The sequence below is a fragment of the Buteo buteo genome, chromosome 4 (genome assembly GCF_964188355.1).
Source record: "Buteo buteo chromosome 4, bButBut1.hap1.1, whole genome shotgun sequence".
Taxonomy (NCBI): Eukaryota; Metazoa; Chordata; class Aves; order Accipitriformes; family Accipitridae; genus Buteo; species Buteo buteo.
This window is the reverse complement of record NC_134174.1, coordinates 34,681,787-34,704,582: the sequence shown is the minus strand read 5'-3', so window position 1 is coordinate 34,704,582 and position 22,796 is coordinate 34,681,787. Positions and strand designations below refer to the sequence as shown.

The 22,796-nt window shown below is 42.1% G+C and overlaps 1 protein-coding gene across 4 annotated transcripts in view; it reads left to right on the top strand.

The window, feature by feature from the left end:
- Positions 1-22,796, top strand: part of ARID5B (AT-rich interaction domain 5B) — a 122,375-nt gene that overhangs the window by 65,021 nt on the left and 34,558 nt on the right. For 3 of the 4 annotated variants that reach the window (XM_075025509.1, XM_075025508.1, XM_075025506.1), the window contains one exon: positions 21,158-21,270. In XM_075025509.1, coding sequence (XP_074881610.1) covers positions 21,158-21,270 — 113 coding nt within the window. Of the gene's footprint in view, positions 1-19,532; positions 19,664-21,157; positions 21,271-22,796 lie in introns of those variants that run through there. The other variant, XM_075025510.1, reaches the window with a different exon arrangement.

The following is a 22,796-nucleotide window of genomic DNA, read 5'->3' as shown; positions in this document are numbered from 1 at the left end:
TCAGGTGAGCTGGAGAAGGCGTCAGAGCTGTGCTGACTGTTTGGGTCTAAGCATGAATATCCATGAAAATTGGACAATCCCGAAGTAGCAAATACAAGCTCCAACTCGCAGTCAGTCGGGTGCAGAGACAAGACGAGTCGCGCTGCCAGAAGCAGTTGCGGGAGGTTGCAGTTGGTTGGGCTTTCTTGGTTTCAGAAGCCTAGACCAAAACAATGTAACAATAGTTAAAATAAATTACAGAAAGTCAACAAACACTCCTTAACGGCTGAGGAAAGTTTTGCCACCTTGTGTTGTATTCCACCTGCAGCTAGAGAATGGGTAAGGTTTCCGCTTCCTTTGGTGCAGGTTTTCGGGCATGGGTCAAAGTGCCAGGAAACCCCTGCCACGGGGCTTAGCTCCAGCCCTTCTCTTGCATTGCCACCTGGTTCCCACTTCTTGGTTTGTGTTTTAATTCTGGCATAACTTTTACCTTACAGGAGGTTTCCTCACTCTTCTGAGTCAAGTCGTTGATGCCTTTTTTAGCACTAGAAGGTACCATTTGAATGAAATGGAAATATTTTTCACAGTAACAGCCCACACCACTATATGTGTGTTTGGATTTTGGTCCTTTTTCCTTTTTTTTTTTTTTTTTTTTAATCAGGTTGAAATGAAATGCTTGGTCTAGGATTGGAAGGACTGAACTTTATCATGCTGGGTTGACATACTCTTGGGCACAACTCTGCCACAGCTATGCTAGTGTGGCCACATCCTTTGCCCATCCCTTTCTCTGGACAAAGTTTGGTGCTGCTCCACAGTCTCCCCAGTGGCTGTACCATCTCAGTGGCTCAGGGCACTCAGTGCTCGACACAGTGGAGCATGGGAGCACAGCGCCCTGGGACACACAGTTTGGTGGGATGCACTTTAATGTCAAAACCATTTGAGACAAAAGTGTTTTGAGCTGTAGAAGTACTTTCAGTTGATTTCTTTTCATTAGACTCATTAAAATTAAAGAGCCTGGTAGTTACCCTCTAGTGTTGCTCAGAACTTTTTTGACTGCCTGTCCCAATTTGAAGAAAACGATGAAATTCTGACATTTTCCTGTTGGATAGAAAAATCGGATTTATGACCATCTGTACTTCAAAGGTAAAGGTTAAGACCAAGATTATGATCTCCTTTCCACTCATGTAAATCCACAGGAATCAATTACTTTGGATTGACAGTGATGTGATTTAGATCAGAATCTGGCATTAAAGCTTTTTGGGGTTTGCTCCTACACCCATCGACTTCAGTACCACTTGACTGCCGACTCTTTGCTTTTGCTATGTGGTGGTGGTATTTGCATATGGAAGTGCCTCAGGGGCCCCACATAAAACATTGGTTCACTAGCTTTAGTGGGGTTTTTTAGATTAGATGTTAAAATGTTGAAATCAAAATATGTAGGGGGTGGTTGGGAAGTAGCAGACTCACAATGGTAATCAGAATAATGTGATTTTTGAGGTTGATATCTCATGACTTAGAGCTGAAAAAAATCCCTTGTGTATCTCGGAGGTCTGAGGCTTTTACTCTTTCTGATTATAAACGGCATTTATTTCTGGCCTTGATGGTTGATGAGATATCAAACTTAAAATATGCCATGATCCTATAGTCTGGTAGTGTTTTCTGGCACTGGTCAGTGACTAAATATAGCCAGTTTTTGAACCACTGTGATAAACCTGGAAATAATGTTCAGCAGAAAATTCTCAGACAATTCCATAGACAAATGTGGAATATGAAATGACTTTTCTGGATCGCATCTGGTTTGTACTGTATATGCTTTTGTGCCCTGTGTCTCTCATCCCCATGTTTTCCAACTGCTATCCTATAAATGTTTTGTGGTGCAGATAAATCTTAACTGAAGCACTTCGGTGGTTCATGTTGGTTCATGCTAAAGCAACAAATAACATAAAGGGTTTTTAAACCCCATCTATTTCATGCATTCCTTTTGGCTTTGTAAACCATTTTACCTTGTTTTTACAAAAAGGAGGTGTATTTAAAAAAAAAATAAAATCATACGTTTCCAAAAATCACTGATTGTCTTCAAACGAACATAGTCCAGGAACATGCAGATTCTTGCATTGTATTATGGGATTAGTGGTATTCATCTGTCATGCATAATAATATGAAGGTGATACTCAGAGGAGGAAAAGAGCCTTTTTGAAAGGTTTTTTTTCTTTTTTTCTTTTTTTAATCTTAATGATATACTCACATTTGTTTTCTTCTTATTTTTTTGTTAAACTCATATATACTTCTACCAGGCTATGTTTAATTTCAAGATGGTGTCTTTGCTAGAAAGATAATCAAATGTAATGTCTTCCACAACCTCTTCATATGCATGACTGCAAAAAGCTTGTGTAACAGTTTATTATTATAAAATTAGTATAGCATAGCATAGAGCAAACTGGGCCCCTGGCCAGATGAACTAGACAATGAATAGTTATATAAGGTTTTGAAGCACATGTATTAGAACACAAGCGCCCTGTATTTTCTTCTCAATTGTGTGCTGTTTGTTAATGTTTCCCTTTCAATGTGATTGCATCTCAATTTAATAGCGCTTGCCATTTCAGGGTTTACTGTGCCAGCACTCGCATAGTTACATCCCCTCTGTGCTGCAAAGCCTGCATGTATATTAAAACTGAACTAGGCATGGTTAGCTAATGGGTACTTCGAGAGATACGCACTTATAGAATTAAGTGATGTATGTAATTGTTAATTTTGTGTTAACAAGTATGAAAAATGTGTTTCACCAATAATGGCAATGCTCCGTTCTGTGCAAAGTGTGACATTTTAATTCTTGTTGAACAGTTTCCTACCTCTGCTTCGTGTTTTCATGGCAGGGTATTATTTTGCAATCAAGATAAAAGCATTATTTATTAAAGTTCTAAAATATTACATTACTGGAAGTTTTAAGCTGCAGATCAATCTCCTGTTTCATAAAAGCATTTCATTGATTTTATTTTTTTTAATTGGTCTTTGAATTTAAACTTAAGTTCCACATTATGGATTGTGTATGATTCCAGAAGCAGAGGGGTGTTTTAGTGGAGACTTGATGCTGTTTTAAAGGCAATGATGTACCTGTCACAGAACTGTGGGAAAGGCTTGCGTTTGGCTTATGCATCTTTGGGACTGTCAGATCCCAGCCTGCTGCATTTTTGGCACAGGGAGCCCATTGACTTGGGCTGTGGGAAACCTACATTCAGCACTATTGGTCCTTGTGCCTTTTTCTGCACCTCCAAAGGAACTTCTGTTAGAGACTTCATGTCTTTGGGAGTCAAATAAAAAGTCTTCCATGCTTTCAGTGGTGCAGGACAGCCTTTCCACGGCAAGAAGGTGCTCAGTAGTCTCTGGCTGCAGTAGCCCACGTATGTCCCGGTGGAAGGGTGACACTTGCACCTGGCTTGGTGGTGCTGGGTTTATTTGCTTTCTGTGTGTAACCCAAACAGCCCAGAAGTCTGGCTTCCCCCACTCCCCATTGCTTCAGTCCTCCTGTTCCTCAGTTCCTCGTGCCAGGCGCTCACCTTTTGCCCCCCTTTGCCGCATGGTCCCCATCCCGGTCCCTCTTTCTTACTCCAGGATAATGCCATTTCTCTCATGGCAGCCCTTGGTGGTTCATTCATGCCATTGCAGACATGAGACCAAAGCCTACCTATTATTCCCTCTTGCAGAGAATAAATTAATTCTTCCATCCCTAGTAGGCCTAAATATGAAATTGCATAGGGCAAGGCTCACATTTTTCTTCCAGCTAACAGGGACTGTATTTGCACCTTCTGTGTCATCTCATCTGCAGAGTCTGACCTTGTACAGACTTACTGGTTGCCAACCAGCGAGGGAAGGCAATTGAGAAGGGGGGACCACCGCCATCCCCCACTGAGTTCAGGAGCAGCTGTGGCTAGGATTTGACTTCCCAATAAAGTAAGATTTTCTCATTTGCAAGTAAAGATAAAGAAAGGGCAGGGTGGGAGGAGCATAATAGGCTCAAAACACAATAAAAATAGCAAAGGAAACAAACAGTTTGTGCCTAATTTGAAACCAGCTGATCTCCATGGTGATTGCAACAAATCTGTGCTATGTTTGACTGTTTAGTGAAGACAAAGGTTAGAAATAGGAGTTCACCCGCCATGCTAGACTGTTTGAATGAACAGAGGAGTAGGGGGGTTGGTACCTTCCCGATCATTGAGTGGCCGTATGAAGGTGCTGAGGGGAATTCGGGAAATAACCCCATTGAAACTCCAGAGGATTCAAGTGTCTTTCTTCCTCATGCATCTTCAGAAAAATCAGCATTTATAAATTTCCTGGAATTTTTGTTTTCAACATTGTTGTTCTGTGGAGAGAAGAGTCCGTAGTGCTGTGGCTTCAGGCAAAAATAGCATGGTAGAAGACCTTCAGAAACCAGGCAGTAAGCTTGAAACCTTAGATAAATAATAGGTCTAATATACTTGCCACAGTAAATAATAGGACTATAACTCCCCCAAAACTCTTGATTGGCACTGTCTCAAAGTAATTCCGTATGTGAAATGGAAGCCTGAGATAAAATTTCAGCCTTACTTTACAGATATTTGAGATGGAGGGAGAAGGGAGTGTATTAATCCTTACCAAAGAAGAAATTCCTGTTCATGGTAATCTGAAATACTGTCATGTGATGAGTCAGAAAGTTTTTATTGTTCATGTCTTCAGAGGTCAGGGCTACTGAGTTTTGGCATGCGGACGGGGCAGATAGCATTTGCACATCAACACATCTCCTTTTGCTGAGGCCATAGGCACGGAAAGCTTCCTATTTGCAGTAGGTGTGTGTGAGTTTCTTTTTTTAAAATATGAATTTTAGAAGGGAGAAGATTATACTTTTGAAATCCTTAGTCATAACAAAAAGATCTCCAGAGGCAGCTGATGAAGACATTCAGAGTGTACATTACACTGCATCAAGATTTAGAGTTTCTTGAGTAAATATTGACCAATTTGACCTTTGCTTTTCCTCAGTCAATATTTATCTCTTGGGACAATGAATCTTCATATTCACCTTAGTTGAAGTCCAAGTCTACTTAATAGTGTACTTGTAAATCCAGGAGAGGCACTGGTTTGTCTTGGTGCTACTTTTATCTGTTTAAAATTAGATACACAGAAGGTTTGGCCACTCATGTCACTGTCAGGTTTCCTAAACAAAGCAGCGTCAGGTCATGGCTGGTGGGGAGGCTTCTAGGAAAAACCTAGATCCAGAAGCAGGCAGAGCGGGTGAGTCTGGGAGTGGAGCAATCCCTTTATTGGAAGTAAGGATGAGGATTCCCGTACAATGTGAAAGCCCTTCCAGATGCTATCAGGAGGAGGGGACTGATGAGAATTAGTCAATAAAATTCTTGCTGTGTATTTCATGAGGCAGAGAAAACAAGGTTTTGAGCTTTCTGAACCTCCTACCGTCTTCCAGCAGCCTAATCCCACAGAGCACAACATCAGGTATTGTGCAGAGTTAAAGAAAGGCACAGCCCAGGCGACCAGCCTGCAGGCAAGGGGGACCGTGGCTTGCCAGGCATCCCGACCTTCCCCTGAGTTACGGGTCTGGGAGCAGGCGAGCTCCGACACAGCGGGATGACGCTGGGTTCAGCAGCCAGTTGTGTCCCTATTGCAATGGCCTTTTACAAGTCAGTATTAAAGTCACTCCCAAACCCCTGCTCCCCACTGCTGGGCTTGTTAGGTCCCCTGGCTTGGGAGCTGGGCTTGGAAACCCTACAAGCTTCCTGCAACTTGAGAGCCAGGGTTTGGTCACCAGGAGCATAGAGCAAATAGTGTAGCCCTGACCAAGCCCTGTCAAACAGGACTGTAATAGCCCCTTTATTATTTCAGTAGCAATTTCGGTATTTCGGGGCCCTGGCTTAGGTTGAAGCTGAGAGACAGCCTTCCCCTGAAAAGTGGGGTTGCTGGGGCAGTGCGTGTGGCTGGAGCCACTGGGTCAGGGTCCCTGGACATGGGGTCTGGCACCTCCCTGCTGCTTCCTCACCCAGCTCTACCGTGTCTCCTCTTCACAGTGTCCCACAGCATCACTGGGTGCTGCCGGCAAAAGCCTCCTGTCGCCAACAGGGGCAACACTTGGGGTAGAAAGCACAATTACTGTGCTTGTGAGCTATGCTGTGAGAGCGAGAGCAACTGGAAAGTGCTATTCAGGCGGTGGAGAAAGGCGGTGCCTTACAAATACCTGCTTATGCAAATCAAATCATTTGTCTTTTCAAATGTTCATTTCACCTTTTCCCTGCTTATATTTTCTGAATTGCCATATGCACTTCTTGTGATATTTCAGTCTTGTCAAATTAAGAAGAGAAAGCCTTATAATTAACTTAGGATATATACCAAATAAAGTAATAATTGTCATTTTTACTGTGTAATCAGTCAATAATATTAGAGGTGGCCTGTAAGTTTAAAAAAAAAAAAAAAGTCTAACTTGGTTTTGTAATCTTACAGCTATCAAAGGTATTTGTTTGGGGAGGAGGCATTGAGAAAGAAGAGAATTTTTAAAATGCACAATTGCAGTTGAAAAAGACAGAGCAGGCGATGTCATGCATTTCTGAGGAGCACGCTGTTTAATTTTATAGAAACAGCGTTTTAAGAATGCTAATGGTACACAGGAAAGAAGTGAATAATTCTTATTGCAAAACCCTGATGGTTTGGTATATTCAGAATGTTAAGACTTAATCAGCCCTGGACTTCTCTTAGGAAAAAACAGGACATTTGGAGAAAAAAAAAAAAGAAACAAAAAAAAGCCAGCTGAAGCAGTAGTGATTTATCAAAGCAGCATTCGCATAAAATAAAGGTTTGGCGTCCTTACTTAGGATAGGCTGGAAAATGCATTTATGTTTTCATGTACCTTTTTTTTTTTCCTGATGTGCCTGATTGACTTGTTTTAATACCGGTGTTATTTACATTTCAGGGATGGGCCTCTATTATGCAGGAAATTGTCCAAACCCCTACAGCTGTATTTTAAATTGAAATTATTTTTTTTATGAAGTGATTGTGCAGACTTAATTTAGTAATCTATTATTAAATTTATAGTTTCAGGCTGTATAAAGTCTTTATATAGAATGAAAATGGGCACATATGAAGATCTAGGCTATATATACACCTGGTTCTGTATATTAAATCTTTTACATATGTTGTCCATTTTCAGAAACAAATAAACTGCTGCTTTTGAAAACTCAGCTTCTCTTCCATATTAGGGAATTCTGCAGACTCCCTATGTTCCTTAGCTTCAGTATAATGCTAAATCAGTTTGTACATTAGTCTATTTTTAGTTATGAATGAACTTTATGGAGTGCAGCATGCAGAGTGATTTCAGAGATTCTCGCTCATAAAACACGTGTGTCATGTGCTGCAATTACAGCAGTAAACATTATGCAAGCTCTGGGCTTCCAGGGGCCCAAGCCTTGAAATTTCCAGGAGGGAAAAGCATCCCCCCCTCACCCTTTTATATGAAATATTACACGTATAGTAAATCTCATCGCATGAAATCAGGTTAAATTTTGTGACCTTGGCTGCAGCGAGCGGGCTGCCTGGCATGGCAGCCGGATGACACTAGAGGGCAACTGAGAGTTTTCTTTAAACCAACCAAGCTGGAGAGATGGTTTTAATATCAACTAAGTGTTTAAACTCGGTAAGGATTTATTTTCCTGTCTGCAGATTTCACATATGTAACCTCTGAGCTTCCATTGACAGCAAATAATAATCCAACTGAAGTTCTTCTGGGGGAAAATACAGCAGGACCGGGTCAGAAGCTTGCTTTTGCCCAAATAAGGCTTTTTTTGCAGACCCCATGTGTTAGATAATGATCAACTGACAGTCGGTCATGAGTTAATAATGCTGGATGCTGAAATATGCATACCATGTGGTATACAACAGTTCTGCGGGGAGAGACAAACACGGCTATAATTAGACATCTGAAACACAAGGAAGTGTGTAAATTGTTTAATAGTCCTTCCACTTAATTCACTCAGATAATTTCCTAAGAACCAGTATTGACGACGAAAGAATATTGCACAACTGACTTCATATTTCGTTTAAACCCTTCCCTGCTCACATAAATTAATGAATACGCTTCAGTTTTATTTGGATTTTTGTGAGTGCTAGAGATTTACTGGGACTGTAACGCAGAGATGGGCTCAATTCTGTTTGTGTTGATGTTTCGGACAATTACACCGAGTTCACAGGGCTTGCACTTGTTTAAACCGGCCATGTGATCTTACCATCAGGACTTTAAAACCACCATTTTTCGTGTCCTTTGGTAGTTACATGGATTCCCTTTCTACTTGTAGACAACCTGACAAAGTTACCGGAGTTCCACCGCTGTGTTTTACTGGTGAAAAAGTGCAGATCCCTCCTCTGCTCAGCAATGCCAAGCAGCATCACCTCCGCACCCCAGCATTAAACTGCTGTGTCAGGTGTGTGCAGGTCCCCAGGGGAGCAAGGGCTTTGGCCCAAGCTCTGTGCAGAAGCAGAGTTATTCCTGAAGCTCTTCACAGCTGTGTGCACTGTGATGGGGTGCCCGGCAAGCCAACTGCTGCTGGTGAAGTTGGTGATGACCCAAAGAGGTGAATGGGAGGAGGGCTTAGGCTACAGCTGCTGCTCCTGTCTGCACCTAACGCATTGTGTAGTCCTCGCTGTGGTGGCAGCTGAGTGTCGGCATCAAGGGAGGAGCTTACTCTCTAGTTTCCGCGTGTCACTTTACTAATATCTTCATGCAGGTTGATTATGCCTAACATTTTGATTACTTCACAGTGCAATGATCAAGTGCAAAGAAAAAAAATGAAAGAAAATTATAATTCTTACACTAAAAAAAAAAATTTCTCTTATATAATCAGTTACAAATCAGAAATGCAAGAGATTTAAATAATATATTTGTCATTTTCACGTTGTGAACAACTGGGTGATCGTTGCTTCCTACCTGCTGTTGTCATTCCCAAAAGCAAGGTCTCAGGAAGCCATTCATTTTATGCTTCTTGCATGAATTTCTGCCTCTTTAGATTCATGCACAGTGTCCATCCTTTATGAGTCAATTAGCCCACTTCATCTGTCTGTCTACGTGGATGTGACTGGCTACGTATCTATTGTATTTCTGAGGTATGTAGGTCATGCCTCCATTGTGTACTGCTGACTCTGCTCGACAGCAATTTCACAAATGCTGGCTTTTACTGGAGAGAAAAGGAAATATTGCTCGGAAAGCCGCCTTAAGATTTGTTGTGTGGTTTTATTTGCCTTTTATTTCCTAAAGCCCTCTAATGGGAAGTCTACCTTGGGTGTTCTGCTGAGTTTTGATGAGAGGCTGACTTGCATGGGTTTGCTGTGCATTTTCACTTCTCGCTGCTGTGTTTGCGCTGCTTTTGCCTTGGCTATTACATAATCCGTTTGTGCCTGCTCACTCTTTCCTCTCTTTGCTTTTTCTTTTTTTTCTTTTTTAACCCAGACTATTCTGAGAAGTCAGATGTGCACTTCTTGAGTATTGCTGTGACCCTCCTACAGAAAGTGAAGCCCCTGTCTGCCGGGTGCAGCTTCCCAGGAGGTGACCTTTGAGGGCAGGGGGCTTAGAGGCTGGAGATTGACAGCAGATTTCTGAGGGAAAGGGAAACTTGATGAAGCCATGTCTGATCCTGTGCTGCTGCCCAAGCATGTGGTGTTTCATGATGAGATACGATGATTTCTTTGTTCAGGGCTTGAATGCTGCTTTCCTGTTAGTGACAGAGAGAGTCATGCTGGCTTGGTCGTGTTCGGTGCTTAACACAGGCTCAGCCTCAAAGATGTGAATAGCCCCAGTGAGGTCATCAGAGGTCTTTGCATGCTCCAGGTCTTTACGAGTTAGGCATGTACTTTGCTGACTCAAGGCTACAGCTCTTCATGTTCCTTGTCCTGCGTAGCACAGTACTTCACTGTATTTGATCCTATACTCATACGGTTTCTCACCAGAAGAACGACTGAGTCATCTAATCTGGTATGAACCCCCAGTAGTGGCTCATCAGCCAAAATTACCAGCAAATGCTTTCATCCAGTTCACCACCTTTTTTCTGAAGGAGAAGGGAAACAGCTGTTTGAGCAAGGACCACAGCCAGACAGCTGGACGCCTCCTCCGTGCAGCCAGCCAGGCTGCTGCAGCCACCCGCAGCGGCAAGGCTCTCCTGGCAGCAGCCTGGACCCGGCCCTCACTGTGGCTGAGGTGGGACGCCCAGCTCCAGTCTGATATGTTGACAAAGACCCTCAAATTGCACGCATTTCTTCCTGCACCGTGCACACCAGCTTGTTGTGTCTGGCTCAGGCTTCTCCTGAAAGGTCTTCTGAAAGCTGGTCATACACATGCCTCTGTATACTGGCATTAGATCATGTATGTGGACTGCAGTGTCTAGGCATGCCTGGTTATGCCTCCTCGCTTCTGAGTACCAGCTTTTTCTCACCTTTGAGACACTCGTATTACTCGGTGAAGTCACTTCTCAGTCATTTTTGCTTAAATCCAGCACAGCTTGAGTTATTCCAACCTCCTCCTTGAGGGCAGACCTCCCTTTGGCCACAACATCTTCCTATCGGGGGTATGTTGAATTTCCAGTGGGGGGTGGCCTGTGAAGTGTCACCTTTGGCTTGGTCAATGGGACCTGTAGTGCTTGCTCACGGGTTTCATGCTGGAGCTGTACTGAAGAGCATTGTGTTTGCGTGGTCCATTTTTCCTTCTGACTACTCGTACGTATGACTCAGTGTTAGCATTGTGCCAGTCCTTGTGTCAGCGTGAATGTTACTGTCAGGGACCTTATTTTTATTTCACTGACAAAAATGTTGAATACTAGCAAGGCTTAGAGCAACCCCTCTGGAATCCCACCAGAAATATTTTCATTTGATAGAAATTCCCCACTGATGCATGCTTTTAGCTCTATGATTTAGCCAGTTCTTAATCCATTTAATATATGCTTGAATAAAATTATGTAGTGCTGTTTTTTAATCAAAGTGTTATCTAGTATTAAATCAACTGTCTTACTGAAATGCAGGTAAGTTCTATGCGTGCAGCTAGTTTCTCTAACCAAGCTTGTAGTTTCAAAGTATAAAATAAGGTGCTTTGTTTGTTTTTCTTTTCTGTTTTTTAAGATCTGGTTTCTGTAAAACCAAGTCAATTGACTGGCTTTAATTATATTCTTTTGCAAGCATATCATCTGGCTTCATTGCAAATATGGAACAAATATTTACCAAACACCTCTGCCTCTTTTTGAATCATTAATAACAATCCTGTCATCTGTAGCCAGTAATAGGCCTGCATTTTTTTATTATTATTTTAATTTGCTCTAAGGTCTACTTAAATGTCACGTATTTGTCAGGCATAGATTCTTCTCTGAAGTCTTCAACTTCCCTTTTCAATTTACCACACTTCATAATTTCTAACACATGTATAGATTTTGTCCAAAAAAAAAAAACTTTTTCAATTTTTTAAAAACCCAAATTAGCAGGACATAAAGAAGCCCAGATCAAGCAAAAGTCTTCACTCCCAACCATGCTGAAATGAAGAAAATGAGACTCCAAGCCTCATCCTGAATCTTGTCCCTGTCTTCCATGGAAATGAAAAACATTCAATTTTTGGCATAATTAGCCAACCTGATATTTGCAATGCCTCTAAATTTTCTATTAAAAGCAATGCTAGTCTGAACTGTAATCCATGAAAAGTACCACCTTTTTGCTTTTTTCAGAGATTGTCTGGTCAGGAGGGGGGTCAAAACAACAGTCTGCAGCAAGTCATATGTCTCCACATTAATCCACACAAGGAAGTGTCTGTTTCACTTATTTCCAAATGAGGAATGTTTTCTTTAGAGAGGTAGCAAATTGATTTTCCCCACATGGACCATGGGATATCTCATTTCCAAACCAAAACTTTCAGAAATGGCTACACAACTCCACTCTTTCTCCGTGTGGTTTAGAAAGCAGCATGGATCCTTAGTGTTCCCTGCAAGGTTGTTTGCTGCCGTACTCCAGAGTTTCCAGGTCAGGTCTGGCATGTTCAGTTAGAAAGAAAGGAACAAACAAGTGTTTGCATTTAGAAAAAGTCTAGTAAAAATAGTTTTAATATTCAAATTGTTTTACATGCGGCTTGAGCAAGCAAGAGGTGTGTTTGAGGAGAGGCTACGTGACCTCCAGAGCTTGGTGAGAGCTTTGGTTGTTGGTAGGTGCTCATCACTGACTTCCATAGGTGTGCTTAGGATCCTGTAGAGAGATTCCCCAAATTCAGTTGATACTGTTGTTTCCTAAACAAAGGTCTGTTTTTTTTAGCGTAGTCTGATCTTTTGCTGTGTATTCCGGCCACTTTAATTTCTGACCCTTTGATGCAATACTAGGTTGGTTGCAACTTGCTTCTCTTCACCAGCTCTGCTCAATATGCCTGGGCAGTAAATGCCTCAGGCCCTCCTTCTCGGACCTTGTTTCCATGAGGCAGAAGCTTTTAAATAAACTTTGAGGGGTGAAAGGAAAATAAATGAAATGTAAGATCCTGAACTCAGGATGCAGAAAAGGGAATGAGGTGAAGGAGAGAAAACAAAGATGGAGGCAACAAGGAAATCAAGGAAGCAGCTGGGACTGCAGAACAGTATGCAAGATTAACTAACCTTTGAATAGTTTTTGAGACCGTGTTTAAATATAGCAATATGCTTTTCTTAACTTTCAGATATTGCAGAATGCCAGAAGCCCCCTAGAGGGGTAAGTGTTAAAACCATTAAAACTGTTAACTTTCTATTCATTACATTTTAAAAGGTGCAACATGTAAGCATGTTTTTCAGCCAAGAGCTAACTTTTACCGGGCTGCTTTAGGGGTGTCCTCAGCAACCAGCTATTTGCCACTTGCTAGCAGGCATGGTCAGTTCATGGATTTTCTGGAGATCTGGGACCATTCTTCTCACCTTGGCTTTGATGGCCAGGCACCTCCATATGCCACCTCCAGCTTCTCTTTGGCACCTGAGTCATGAGTAGCTCTGCAATCTGACACATCCTGCTGTTTCCACCTGCCTAAGAGGGAAATTGTCCTAGTCTGTTCTGTATCTACTGATGGTTTTGCAGCTTAGGGCCAAGCATTCTGGTATCGCAGCTTTTGTACATGTGCTGAAAACTGGAAGATGTATGAAGGACTGGCACAGCGCAAGAGGATTCTGTGAGGAGACGTTCTGCGAGGTGTCCTACAGGGAGGAGAGACTGTTGATGCATTTAGCAGGTGTGCTGCAGCTTGCCTCATGTGAGCACACTTCTCTTCTGAACCCAGCACCACCGTACATCCCTGTTTATTAACTTCTTGCACCTTCCAGTGCCCCACCTTAATCCTGGCTTTGTGATTACCTCCCTCTGGTGCACTCCCACCTCTCAGGTTTAGAACTCACCTGACTGTGTAAGCCTACCCTAAATGTAGACCCAGATCTTCCACTGGCCCTTCTTTGCTGATGGCCTGGGACATTTTTACAAGCTCAGAGTTTGGGGTTTTTTTGTGTTGTCATACTCTTGCAGTTGGCAAAAATGCTGTTGTTCCATACTTTTCCTTCATCTTTCCACAGGACAGAAACACGGTCACAAAAACAACAGGCAGCCAGAATCTGGTTAGCAGTATAAGTTGTAAGTGCATTAGCAATGCTGAGCAGCTATCCTGCTACATTTCTCAGCAAATTACGGCAATGGCTGTCCTTCCCTTTTCCATTTTTCTTTTTTTTTCCCCCACTTTTGAAGTGTTTCTGAGAAACTGGAGTGCCAGCAAGCCAGAATCAAAAGTCATATCAGGAAATACTTATGCAGATCAGAGAGGCCTGGAAAAGGCAAGAACTTTGATCATGGGCATTACAATTGCTTAGATGTTCTCTAGAGTAAGTAATGTGGAGCAAGCAAGAAAAAGGTACATGTTTTAGGCATGAGTACAGTACTGTTTACTTGCATGGTTTGTTGAGCAGCCAACAAGGTCCAAGGTTATTTTGGACTCAGCATGAGTAAGTGATCCAGGTATGACAAATGAGGTAATGCATTCCAGGCTCATTAAAAACTCTTGGCTACACCACTGATTTTGACAAAGTGCCAACATAGCTTGACCTCAGCTGTGTGAAGGCCACTATTTTTTTTAACACCCTCCCTATAACAACACATCAGCCATACTATGTGTATCTAGAGAACAGTGTTATGGGGAGGGTTGAATTACATTGGACTTCCAATGATAATCAGACTCCTAAAAAAGAGATAATTCTACTGTAACTAACCTGCTAAAGTCAGGTACCCCGAAACCACAGCTGTTCTCTCTTGGCTTATTTGTGCATCTAGGGGTGGCTGTGTTTTACATAGTATGTTGCATTCTTGGCATGGACATGACGCAAGTGAGGCTGACTTGGTAACAGGGAGATGGTAAGTGCAGCGATCACTTGCCTCCCTGGGGATGCAGGTGAAGAAGGTGGCTGGTGGCGGTGCTATCTTCTTGCGGTGGCTTACCCTTTTCCACCATATGCAGTGTTTAACCATGGCTAACCTCGGCAGCTCCCGTTCTTGAGTACTTCTCTTTCCCCTGCATAGAACTTGCCATCCTTGGGTTTAGCTCAGAGCTGGGAGTTGTACTAGGTGGCAAGGCTTGGAAATGCTCCTGTGTCCCTTGTCCTGCTGGGCAGACAGTGTCCCTGCAAGTTGGGCAGCTGAGAGTGGTAGTGGCAGGAGAGCAGTGGCCACAAGCTTGTCAGTTTTCTGAGTGGGTGGGCAGTGTAGCCGTCTCCTTCCTTACATTCTGATCCTCTCCTGATCACCTACAATGTCCTGATGCTTGCATAGACTGATGAGAGTGCTGGAGGGGAACATGTAATTTTTGAGCAATGATGCTGTTTTGTGGCTTCATGAACAGAGAGGACCTCTGTCTTCAAGGAAATGTCTAGCTGATCTGAGCAGCATTAACCCTGAGCTCCTCTGTCACTTGCTTTGTGGATCAGAGCCTGCTACTGAGCTTATCTCCAACACCTGTTCTTTAATTCTCTGCTGCACATGCCTCTGGATTGTCCTTCTTCGATTATGGTGGTCTGTAGGCAGCTCACAAGAACAGGCTTTGGGCTTCGGGATCATCAGGTCAGCTTCCTCCTGGGGTACATTTAATCAGCAAAGATTTGCCAGTCTACATCCACAGATAATCTAACTCCCTGTGCCATGCATAACACTGGGTTTGCATTTAACCTCTCAGGTGTGACGGTTTGCAATAAAAACACATAGGGCGTTGCTGGTGTTTTGGCACTGCAGAACTTAGTCACGGTTTGGGGGGGGAGTAGGCAAGGTACAAGTTTCCATCTAGGAAGAAGAAAAGAGTGATTAAATCTTAATTTCAGATTACTGAGGGCAGTTATATTACATCAGAGACTAAATGCTTTCAGTTTTTTTAAGGCAGGTGTGCACATGAGTGAGGATTTGCATAGAGGAGGTGGCAGCGGCAGCTTCTGCACCTCACCTTCCCTTTCACTACCCACTCGTGATGACCATGCCTGTGTGCTCCTCCTTTTGCTCTCCTGCAGGTAGGGAAGGAGTTTCAAGACAGCCCAAGGGGTGTTGGGAAGGAGCTCAGCGTGGCTGTGGCCAGCAAAAGTTGTTTGCCCTACCCAAACAGAAAAAGCTGAGGGCATTACTTCTCCCCTCCCTCTTGCCCCAGTGAGCCACGTGCGGGGGAAGGACCAGCTCGGCAGGAGGATGGTGGCTGCCTCCTCTTGCACCCTGCTACCACAGCACGCTGGAGACTGGCACGGCATGGGGTGGCTGGCTGTGGCCCAGGCAGGTGTGGGAAGCGTGTGATTTGAAAACGAGACCTCTCCTGCCACACAGCGCAGGAGGAGAGGGCTGGGGGCATACCCCCCACCTCTGGCTCCCTGGCTCCCTCTCTCACTCCACTGGCACAGGGACAAGTTGTTTCCTCTTCTCTTTTCTCCTGCACAGTCTCCTTGTGTCCTGCTCGATCACGAGTTAGCGTTTGATGGTCTTCCAAGAAAAACCAATCCCGCATGTCGAACGGCAAGCAGCAATCTCGGTGTGATTTGCAGTGACTACCTATTTCCAGACAACACCCAGAGACCCTTTCAAACATGGAGGGGAAGAAAACATTCCTGTCTCTGGGCAGATTCCTATAAATAATTTTCTTTTCCCTGAGAATTCACAACCGAGATGGCAATGAGACGTATTCCAGAATGGGAAGAGTTGTTAAGATATGGTTGTCATCATGGCTTGTGTAACTGTTGATATTCATGACATATCCATTTCACACGCTTTCACTTAATCGGGAGCACAAGACTTTTACCACCAAGTAGTAGTCAGCTGAAAAACAAAGTCCACACCACATGCGTACTAGTTAATAATCACACCTTTTGTTCTTTATGGTTACAAATGCTTGCGTTTGAATTAGATCTTTGTTCATCTTGCATTCTTGCTTGATGTCCTGGTTTCAGCTGGGATAGAATTAACTGTCTTCCTAGTAGCTGGTACAGTGCTATGTTTTGAGTTCAGTATGTGAAGAATGCTGATAACACTGATGTTTTCAGTTGTTGCTCAGTAGTGTTTAGACTATAGTCAAGGATTTTTCAGCTTCTCATGCCCAGCCAGGGCACCTGACCCAAACTGGCCAACAGTGTATTCCATACCATGTGACGTCCCATCTAGTTTAGGAACTGGGAAGGGGGGGGCAGGGATTCGCCGCTCGGGGACTGGCTGGGTGTCGGTCGGCGGGTGGTGAGCAATTGCCCTGCGCATCATTTGTACATTTCAATCCTTTTATTACTACTGCTGTCATTTTGTTAGTGTTATCATTATCATTATTAGTTTCTTCTTTTCTGTTCTATTAAACCGTTCTTATCTCAACCCAGGAGTTTTACTTCTTTTCCTGATTTTCTCCCCCATCCCACTGGGTGGGGGGGGAGTGAGTGAGCGGCTGCGTGGTGCTTAGTTGCTGGCTGGGGTTAAACCACGACACTTGATTCCTTGTGAAACCCCATGTTGCAACCTCAGCATCCTCTGCAGTAGTGGGCAGCATCGCAAATGGTGGTTGTTGCACTGCTGGGCCAGCCGGGTTGGTGGGCTCTGAGGGACAGGTTTGTTTAAATGACACCAGCTGGATCTGCTGCTCAGGGAAACAAGGAAGCACCATGCTGATAGAAAACTGGCATCCAAGGAGTGCTGAAATGGTCCCTCTGAATTCCTGTTGATGGGTGAAGGTAGCAGCCACAATGATGACAAGTGTGGGAAAGATAACCAGCCCAAGGTGGGAAGCGTGCCCTCGTGCTCCTCCAGCTCTCCGAACACGAGGAGTGTTAGCTTGTACTGTGGGCATTTTGCAGCTGGCCGTGTTTTGCGTGGTCGTACCTGAAATGTTTGCCAGGACTCAGCAGGTAAAGTGGCTTTCCCTGCTGGGCTCTAGATGGCTATCACACCTACAGATTTTGCAGGGAAGATAATTTCTTGTGCGTTGCCATCTTCTAAATGCACTTGCCCTTTGTAATGATTAGCAAACTCGGGATGAGCCGTAATCTCAAGAAGAGGCTCCTTGAGTCAGCAAGTCACAGGCATGTGTGTGGGCAGGCTTCAAGTGGCTGAACGCCCTTTTGCTTCCAAAGGTCTGAACTTGGAGGTTTAGGCAGTTTGTATTGTACCAGGAGTACGTCTCTGCTGACGGCCCTTCCATGCCTGCCTGCCTTGAACAGCAGCAGCTCTGCCCTCCTGGGGCATTGTCACCTGCTGATTGCAGGCGCGGGGGTGTTCTGGTTCGCATCCCAAACCGCAAGCGTACAGGGCACCTATGCTGTGCTAATATTGATCCTTTGAATCACACCAAAGTAGAGGCAAAAAAAGTTCCCAGCAGCCCATCAAGGGTCCCAGTGGACATTCCAGTAGCTGAGTTTTCCCCTCCTTCAGATATATCAGGAAGCAAAAAGAAAGAAAGGAAGGGGAAAAAAACCTACAAATTGGTAAAAGCAAACATGTTGTCAAATGCACACGAAAGAAAGTATTTAAACTGGTAGTATGTTGTATCTCTCATACTCCTGTTCAGGCACTTAGACTAAAGAGGTGGCAAATAAATGCAAACTTTTTTCTGTACTTATTTATTAGATTTTTTACTTTAGTTTGCTTTGCTTATGTTCTCACCTTCTGGGAACGTACCAGTTTTCAGGTCTCACTGACACAAATGCTTTCAGAAAATGAATTTGAAAGCCATATGCACAAACATGAAGAAATTGAATTGTTTCAGATATTGTCAGGTTATCATGCCAGAAGTCCTTCTCCACCAGAGAGCAGAAAAAAACATGGCATATTCACTTAGCTGTCCAGTACATACTGAACATCCAATGTCATCAGGAAAACTGACTGGGACTAAGCCACAACATGTGTGTAAAATTGCTTTAAAATAATTATGAATAACAAATTCAAGAAATGTGCAGTGTGCTCATGAATATGTCATAAATTAAACAAAAAATGAATAAAATTAAAGCAAGTGTGTGACTTGTAAATTATTGCTTCGGTCCTAGTCATATTTCCTAGCTCAAGAGAACAAAATAGATATAGCTGAAATATAAATAATCTTCGAATAATGCATTTATTTATGATGATTTAGGGAGCAAATGTTAATGGCTTTGTTTCAAGTGTGACTGGAACTATTTCAAATGTTTTCTTTTACAGAGTAGATACTAGAGGCAGGGACCTTCTCTTCTGTTATTAATTCCTATTGATGCTTTCTTGTTAATTGTGTGTCTGATCTGGAATGGCTTAAAGTGATTTAAAGTCATACTGTGGGGCATGTGGGACAGTCCTCGTGTGTGCTGCAGACAGACCTTCCCGGCTGCAGCTCCTGAGCCACAGGGAGAATGCAAATACCCCATTTCATAGTGGGTTTGTGCCAGTTCTGCCGTGGAAGGCTCCAATTCAAACAGTGTTTATATGCAAGCTCAATATACCTGGAATTTAGGAACAAATGCCTTCTTGCTTTTAAAGCTTTTAGCAAAACATTAGGAGTCCTTTATAGTGTCATACAAAGTACAGTGCCAAAGCTCAGGATAACAAGTATGTTTGGAAAACATTGAGCCTTGAACTAGTTTCTCTATTTATTAAAAAAGAAAGAAAGAAAAAGTAATTCACATGCAAGTATATTTGATCCTAGCTGAACCACGTCTCTCTCCAGCCGTTGGTTGGACCGGGTCGGGGGATCATTGGTTAATGTTTCAACGCGTGTGCCAGGGTGTAGTAAATTGAGGGAACATTTCTATTTTCTTCAGTACCTTTTTAAAGAAGGTGCAACTGCTGAGGCTAACCATGGTCAAGAATCTGTCCGTCCCATCCAGGTTGTGTGCAAAAAAAAGTAGGCATCAGGAAGACATCAAAGGCGGAGGGATGAGCGGGGTTTATAAATAAGGCAGGGCGGCATGGCTGGGGCTGGCAGTCTGGCAGCCGGCGCTGGAGTCCTCGGAGCTCATCCCACGCTCCCGCCGAGTCGCTCATCTCTGTTTATATGAGTAATGGAGCGGCTGGGGGAGGGGATTTGTAAGCACGGAGCAAATACTCTTAGTGTTCATTTTGTGTAAGACTGACATCCACACCAAGTCAAGACTTCCAGCGACATAGTGTGCAGTCACATGCTGTAGCATTCATGAGTACAGATATAAATCAGGCAGATGTTTGTCGACTGGAATGGGTAATAATTTCTTTCTCTCTTTGTTTGATTTTGCATGTTAGCCTCAGATGACAATTTCAGAATTGCTTTCTGCAGTACTTTTCAATAAGCAGAATGTGCTTCACTGGAGATAGATGGAGATATTTCTATAGGGAGATAAACATATTTCTATATAGACACAAATATTGACTTACACATTTACGCACATGCATATATATATATATATTTATTTATTTACCATGTGCCAGTGCTGGGGGAAGAAAAAGGATGTGTCTTTTGGACTTATGGTTTTAAACCTATGGCTTTTCTTTTTCTCTGAACAGACCAAATATGACACTGTTAGTCAAACTATAAAATCAAATTAGCACCCTTTATTGTGTTTGCAAACTAATTAAAATGTAAAATGTCCTGAAACCACTGGCTTACTGTGTGACAAATGTAAGATTAGAAACAATTAGAAGGCACTCAAGAGGTTTGTGGTGTTTAGATTTCTGACATTGTTCTAATCATCCCTTTAAGTAATGAAAACAATGGTTACCTAGAAATTAGAGGTTTAAAGGAAATTATCTTCTTCGGTTCAGTCATTAGTTAATGATTGTTTATCATTTTAAATGTTGCCATAGTAGTCGTAGGCTGATTTTTAAATCTGAAAGCAGGCAGGACACGTAATAATGAGCAAACATCTGCTTCATCTCTTATTTCTGTATGTGATCATAATTTATATTGTAATACCACTATTGAAAGATGACTCTGATATTTTTTATGATGATCGATATCCCATTCTACGTATGGCTCAGCGCAGTTAGGATTTAGTCACTGTGTTATTTCAAAGCTGTTTTATCTTAAGAATTGGACAAAACTGAAAGTGATTCATGTTAATTTATATGTGTGGTATGTAACCCTTATGAAACAATCAATCACTTATTTCAGTACTTGTCAACTTCCAGAACTAGTTGTTAAGGGGTTTTTTTATCCATTTCAGGACTTAGGGGTAATTTTTTTTTTTTTAACTTTTTTAGAAGAACTTTGACAAGAATGACAGGATATATAAACATTTCTTGGAGCTGTAAGGAATTTCAATATTTCAGAACATTTCCAAAACCAGATGTTTCTCAAAGTTGGAAATAGTAGTTAGTGCTCTTACGTGAAGATTAGAAATAATAAATGCAGCAGGCTCATTAACACAAAGTTACCTATTAATATTCTATTTTGTTCTTTTTTGTACCATGGAGAAATATTTGTGCTTTCTCTCTGAGTCCTTTGGAGAACAGTGTTTGACTTTATATTAATTAGTTATGTAAAAGTAGAATAGATTAGCCTTGGGGGATATTCTGTAGAAATGTATAGTGTGTCAAGATGTAACCCATGGAGGATGGGAATCTCGTAATAAGCATTTACTGTAGACAGATGTGTACATTTCTGTGACTGATTGTAGTGGAATTATTTATTATGCTTTCAGCTGTTAAGAATCCAGTATAAGACAATGTGCTCAAATTGTTCTCCATTAATTTTTAGCGCCAAATCTTAAAGGCAGACCGCGCAAAAAGAAGCCTTGCCCACAGAGAAGAGATTCATTAAACGGCATTAAGGATTCCAACAATAATTCTGAAAGCAAAGCTGTTGCCAAGGTAAATCACTTACTAATACTCTTTTCAGTACACTCTCCTTTTTTAGGTACAGCCCTGCCTTTGTTTCTCAGCATGCTGTTTCAAATTTAGAATGTAACGTATTTTCTTGAGGAGATAAATGTATTTTTTTTCAATAGTTTTATTCTTCACTTTAAATCATGTCTGTGTTCAAAGTTACCAGCAACTATAATCACTGAACAACCTAATGCTATCAGCTTGTTGGTAACTGGTAGTGCTTAAGCTTTCTTGGCATCTAGTGTTAGTTTTCACATTCTGTGACACACAAACATAGTTTGTGACAGTATCTTCGAATTAAAAATAAACCTGGGAGCAGCTCACCCTGTTACAATGTACTTCTAAATATAAGTTTGAAGATAAACAGACTATGAAACAAGAGCTGCTTCAGTAATGGTTTCTAAGAAGCACACACAAATGACATTACCCTAATGTTAAGATCTTGACTTTTTTTAAATTAGAAAAAAAAAACGATAAAGGCAGAAATTCAGTAGGAAAGCTTAAAAAAAAAAAAAATCTGGGCTGTTTCTTTAATAGTTAGTGCTGAGCTGCATGTTCCAGGGTTTGTTGAATAGTGCATGCTTTTACAGAGTCTTCTGTATGTGCTGCAGTGCTTAGCCCATGCTGCAAGTAATAATTGGATCACTGATTTGTGTTTATAGACTTAATCTTTTAGATATTTATGGGTTTGTATCTTTTCCTTAAAATATTTTAAAATGGAGTTTCTGTAGTGTAATTTACATCCTATTTTCTATGTTGTCTCTGTGGTTTTAAATAGGAATTTGGTTTTCTCTTTTAAAAAAAAAGCAGCACAAATGGCTACTTTCAAGATGATTTAATCTGAAACTGTAAGATGCAAAGATGGAAAATTACTTAGAGCAATAGTTGTAGATTTTTATCTGAGGCAGAACTTTGTGACTGTGATACTTTTGAGCTAAACAGCTAAACAGGTTTGTGTAGACTAATTTTTTAGGCCAACTCCTCCCGAATCCATTGTTTTAATAAATTAGATAGATGTGTATCTGAAAAACGATTCCATTGTTGTGACCATCTCTTTAGGAAATACAGTGAATCTATAGATCCATTTGCATTGGTATTGTTGTACACAGTGAATGTCCTGGGAGATTAGGAGGTTAAAGAGGTCAAGTGGAAGTGTTCTGCGCTCAGTTTCTCATAGGAAGGCAAATTAAATTCCACCTCCTCCTCCTCCCTAGGAGTTCAGTTAAAATTGTGCCTTCTGTTGATGATGATAAAAAAGGCTGAAGTTCATGATGAGGCTCTGCCTTTAAGTCACTGTTTCTCTTCTTTTTGTGCCCTATTGTGCTCAGTTGGAGTCTGTACTATCGTGTTAGACAGGCATGGTAAAAGGTGATGGAGCCTGGTGTGTTGAGTTGCGGGGTCCTGCCAGATGCTATAGAGTTTGCCTGAATGTTTTTGCTCTGTGGAAGAACGTGCAAAATCTGTGGTGTGAAAATGTCTCAATTTGCCTCAATTCCCCCTTCCTCCAAGCC